The following is a 5,709-nucleotide window of genomic DNA, read 5'->3' as shown; positions in this document are numbered from 1 at the left end:
CGGCTCTTTTCCGAAATAAAGAATTTGATGAAAAGACGCGATAAAAAAGAATATTAGCTAAAAGAAAGAAAAATATAGTCATCAAAGCTGAATTTCGTAAACGGAGAAATTTAGTGCAAACAATAATTAGGGTCGCAAATAATTAAAACAATTATAATGCTATAATAAACGTAAATAAAAAAGAAGTTATCTAACTTTTATTCAAAAGGCTTACTCTAATTCTTTCAAAACTCAATTAAGCATTACCTAGAATGAACTATCTAACAAAAAAAGCACAATATTATTACAGATTCTAAGAATATATGATCAAAGTAGAAAATTCTTAAAATATGTATGAAAAAGTCCATTACCTCCAGAAGCTTCTCGATAATTAGTGGTCTGAGATTATCAAATCTCTGAATAGCTTCTCGCACAAAAACAAGGACGTCAGTGGCCGCGGCCTCATTGTTCTCAACCAAAAAATCCGTCAACACGGGTATAACAGTAGCAGCCACATCCGAAAATTTTATGGAACATGCGTGAAGGGTTCTTACGAGCAGTTGCCGATATTTTCCGGCATCTTCGTGTTCTCCACTTGCACTGCGCGTCACTTCTTTCTTCAGCAACTGAACCATTTCTTCAATCGTTCGAGTTGTTACCAAATCCATCACCAACGACAACGTTTTCGTGCGTACTTCCAACGCTGGCGAACCTGGACACATTTGTACTTTTTTTTAAAGGCCAGTACCAAACTCACATGTAACCTATGTTTATAAACAAACTTACTCGTGTACTGAATAACTCGAATGAATTTTCCTTATCAGACAAACGTAAGACAAAGAAACAAGAACGTATATCTGAGATGGAAAATCCGTTTGAGTTATTCAGTTTATGAGTAAGCTCGTATAAAAAATAGGCCAGGTGAAAATGTGGTATGTGTTCTTAAGTAATTTATATTACAAATGTAATTTTTGTCAATAATTTATAAACCTAAGAACATTTGCCTCAACACAAATCTAAAATTTCAAGTATATACTGTTCTACAAAATGTTAACCATGCGTATTTTAACTTCCACGCTGGACGTGTAACTTCCGCATTAGTTTTTCGTGCTGAATTTATATCTGGCCTTCGTTTTTTGCTTATATATGAGGTTTTCCAGTTTTTTCTAACAATGGGACATTCAAGTCTTCTTTTTTTTAAATTAATACTCTCCTCAATGAAAGGTGCGTACCCGAGGTTTTCTGAGAAAAATTAAGAAGGTGCATTTTTTACCATTTGCGAGAAAAATGCATTTTGAAAATTTCAAAAGGATGGTCAACAAACCGGTGTAAAAGGATTTCGAAACGTTTGCAGCTCCCTGGTAGAGCGCTTGGCTGATAGCCGCAAGGTTGCGCGTTCGATTCAGGCCACTTGTACTTTGATATTTTATTTTTTTAAATCAAAATGCTTGTTTATTCCATTTTTGATTAGCATTTAATATAATTATGCTAATTTATAATTATTTATCCCTTATTTTCAGTAAAATCTTTGTTTATCGCATTTTTATTATCAATCGTTTGGACGATTGCGCATTTTATTAAAATGGTTTATAATTAAATATTTTCTAATATTTATATATATATAAATTGAAGTAGGAACAAAGTATTTCAAATGGAAATTTCAATAATAAATACGAAATACCATTGGATGCCATGACTCATTCCTCAAATATTTACTAACAAGAATCAGAAGTGTCTTGAAAGTCTTTTTTCACGTATTAAAAATAATTGTCTCTTATTTATTTGTTCTTTTTTCTGTAGGCGTAAAACAATTTAACTTCGTATTTATTGTTGAAATTTTTGTTTACAATACTTTTTTCCTTCTTTAATTAAAAAATGTATACACTAGAAACTATTGAAGAATAAAGAATTTTAATAAAATGCACAGTTGTCCAAACGCGTGATGATAAAAATTCGATAGAGTTTTTATTGAAAATAAGGTATAAATAATCATTAATTAGCATAATTATATTAAATTCTAATAAAAAATTCTGAATTTTTCTAAGAAAACCTTTGGTATGTACCTTTCATTAAGGAAAGTATTAATTGAAACAAAAACAAAAAGCAGACCTAAAGGTCCCCTTATAAGTCAAACATTTTCTTCCAGATATTAAAAAGCGCATATCTTGTTTGACAAATACGAAACACATAATTAGCATGCCTTTTTTTAACGATAGCTCAAACGTTTGTCGAAGTAACTGTTAAGAACTGAGAAAAAACATTGTGAAAAAGAGGTTTTTTGTAAAAACTTTATTCTAAGCTAAATATTATTAATCAAATATAGGTAATTTTCTTCGCTATTTAACAGTGAAACAGTAGAAAGAAAGTTTATAGTTCCATCACTACCCATTCGCAATAAATGTGATAGGGAAAATTGCCCTCTCTGCAGAGTTGTCTATTCAGCAATTGACGCTTATTCAAGGTGAATAATTGCTTGTGCTCGAATTCCGTCGAATTAATTATAACTTCTTTGACAGTAAATTTGAATTGAATTCCATTCAATTTAAAGGCCAAGTCTAAACTTTCGGACAATCAGGCGTTTCTTTTGATTTTAAACTTTTTGTTCTCTCAGATGCTTTAATGCTCTTTTTTGTCTTTGGTGTTGATGTTTTGATATAATTTTCAAATCCAAAGAAATCCTTTGCTTCAAGATCTTCTTCAGCCGTCTTCATCAACGTATCTTCCTGGCCAGTTTCTTCGTTAAAGCTTCTTTCTTGAATAATTTCTTGATTGTTTCAAAGCTCATCATTTTTTGTACAGATTTCTTCTTCTTTCTGATTTTCACAATTTTTTGACACAGTCCTTTCATGTCGAATTTCTTTCTCACGCATATAGTCTTCAAATTTCTCGTTCACATATTCTGTTCCACTATCTGTTCTCAGGGGGTAATACTTCGGACAGTTTCAGCTTTAACAAGAGGAACAAATTCTTTAAGCTTTTTAAGAGCTCGTTCTTTTGAACTAGTAATATTCAATCAAACACTGAACAAGTCAAAGCTGCTGACATTCGATCACCATATTGTTGACAAAATACGTTTGATATCTGAGACGAGGAGGAAAATACAGAAGAGCGAGAGATGGATCAGGGAGAATCAACAGTTTCTTGCTGCGCTTCTTCAACTTTCCCCTGTTTCTGTCATACGAGGTGTGTTCAAAAAGTAAGGTGACTTCAATTTTCGCGGGCTACGTACATTCAAGTCTTAAATATTTGTTTTGTTGTGTTGGTACACTCGTCACGATCATATATTCACAGCTTTGACTATATAGCTCGTGTTGTTTTTCTGGCAGAGGCGTAAAAGGTTAGAAGGGTTTGGTGTGCTCGGCGATTTTCTTCTTTCGAAAAAAATGGAGCAAAGAGTTTGCATTAAATTTTGCGTGAAAAATGGAATCCAGTGCTCTAAAACTCTTGAAATGTTGACTGTTGCATACGGTGAGTCTATTCTGAGTAAGAAAAATGTGTATAAGTGGTACAAGCTGTTCCAAGAAGGCCGAGAGGATGTCGAAGACGAACCTCACCCTGGACGTCCCAGCACGTCAACAACAGATTTTGCTCACTGTCTTCTTTGATTCCCGTGGCGTAGTGCATCATGAATTCTTACCACAAGGTCGTACGGTCAATAAGGAGTATTACCTTCAAGTTATGCGCCGTTTGCGAGAGGCGATATGCAAAAAACGTCCGGAACATTGGAAAAACAATTCGTGGCTTTTGCATCACGATAATGCACCTGCTCATTCATCGTTGCTTTTGAAAGATTTTCTGACCAAAAACAGGACCACAGTCATGCCTCAGCCTCCATATTCACCGGATTCGGCCCCCAGTGACTTTTTTCTTTTCCCAAAACTGAAGAGACCCATGAAAGGACACCGATTTTCAACGATTGAGGAGATAAAAACTGCATCGCTGAAAGAAATCAAGGCTATACCACAAAATGATTATCAGAAGTGCTTCGATGATTGGAAAAGGCGTTGGCACAAGTGTATTATATCTGAGGGGGATTACTTTGAAGGGGACAACAAAAATATCGAGGAATAAATGAATATTTGTTGAGAAAACCATAAAGTCACCTTATTTTTTGAACACATCTCGTACATCCACCCAAGCCCAACGAGGTAGAGACTTTTTGGCAAGAGGTATACATGATTCCAAAAATAGTGGAGTTCAAAGAATATACGGTTAATATGATGCAGGACCAGTTAGTATCAAGAACTTCTGGTTGAAGAAATTTACTTCTACACACCAACGTATGACCCGCATATTCACCTCATATTAAAAGTCGGAAACGCCCATTCCGCAGTGGTTGCTGCTAGAACGCAATATACTCCTACCGAAAGAAGGCAACTTGTCCCACCCGGAGAATTACAGGCCAATACTTTGTTTGAACACAATTTATACGACCTTTACAGCTGCCCTAAACAACAGGATTGTTCGAAGAATTAAGCATGTATGGAGAGAGATGTACGAACGTAGCTCGAAAAAGGCGTAGCAGGATTCCGAGAGAACCTGCTAATTGACAGGTGCGTCTCCAAAGACGCAACAGCCAATCAGCACGTCCTGTCAATCTCTCCCACTATCACATTTTTCTGGAGACATGTGTGGCGACACTAATCACCTTGAGCATAAGGTCACTTATCTATATGTTATCGACGATCTAAAGATCTATGCTTCTGGTAAAATAAAACTTTAGAGTGCTTTAAACATCACCAAGGAGTACACAGGAGAGATTGGTATGGACTTTGGATTGGATAAGTGTGACAAAATTCATCTGAAGAAAGGAAATATTATTTACGTTCCCAAGGACCCTGAGCTTGTGGAAGTAAGTGTTATTATACGTCTTGGAACTGGACGGACCCATGCATACCTGGCGTTACTCAAACCATTCGGTTCGGTTTCGATTCCTCTAGAATGAAACCGAAGGGCCTATAACAAAGCCACCGAACGCGTCCTCGGGTTGCGGATAGAGGGCCCCTGTACCAAGGGTTTCTGCTGAATATGGTTACAAAAATAAATAGGCAGTCGTGGACAATTGTCCAGGGGTGGTCCCGAAGGAATTAACCCCCAAGCGGAGGTGTGAAAACCGTGTAGAAAGCTGAATAGCACCTGGGTGAGGTGTCCAGTACGGTGACTCTGGGATACCAGACGACCTCTCAGAGTAAGCAGCCTTATCCTTGCATGCGGGGCTCTACAAGGACGGACGAAGCCCGTGTGGCCCATGAACGGGGTTACATGGCACGGCTGCATGCTCTGTGGTGCGAGAAACACCCAGAGCTATCGCACTTTTCGCAGCAGCGTCTGCGAAACCATGCTGAATTACTCCGTAAAAGGGGCTATGTAAGCGGAACGCCTACTCTACCACAGCTAGAACAAGCCGGCAACAAAGAAAGAGAGGCGACACTAAGACCAACCGCGGGCAGGCATCCAATAGATGAAGAGCGATGCTTTACGACCCGGAGAAACATCAACACCAAGGTTCCTCTCAAGCCTAAAGATCTAGCTGAAATGGATGACGAGCTTCGTGGACATTTTTCCGGTGAATCCAAACTCTGGGCTATCAATTATTGTGTGTATAATGCAGCGAGAACTTTGGCCGACGCGAACCGTAAAACAAAACCAACGGCTGATCATAAGACCAAAAGACGAATGCATCAACTTGCCATAAAGATAGGCTGGGCAAGATAGTACGCGTCCCGCATT

At 37.5% G+C, this 5,709-nt stretch overlaps 1 protein-coding gene across 2 annotated transcripts in view; it reads right to left on the bottom strand.

The window, feature by feature from the left end:
* LOC117172318 (coatomer subunit beta) overlaps positions 1–5,709 on the bottom strand; it is a 135,305-nt gene that overhangs the window by 57,598 nt on the left and 71,998 nt on the right. For both annotated transcript variants that reach the window (XM_033360100.1, XM_033360101.1), the window contains one exon: positions 351–691. In XM_033360100.1, coding sequence (XP_033215991.1) covers positions 351–691 — 341 coding nt within the window. The remainder of the gene's footprint in view (positions 1–350; positions 692–5,709) is intronic.

This window comes from Belonocnema kinseyi, chromosome 5, assembly GCF_010883055.1.
Source record: "Belonocnema kinseyi isolate 2016_QV_RU_SX_M_011 chromosome 5, B_treatae_v1, whole genome shotgun sequence".
NCBI lineage: Eukaryota > Metazoa > Arthropoda > Insecta > Hymenoptera > Cynipidae > Belonocnema > Belonocnema kinseyi.
The sequence above is the reverse complement of the archived record's forward strand: the minus strand, read 5'-3'. Positions and strand labels throughout refer to the sequence as shown.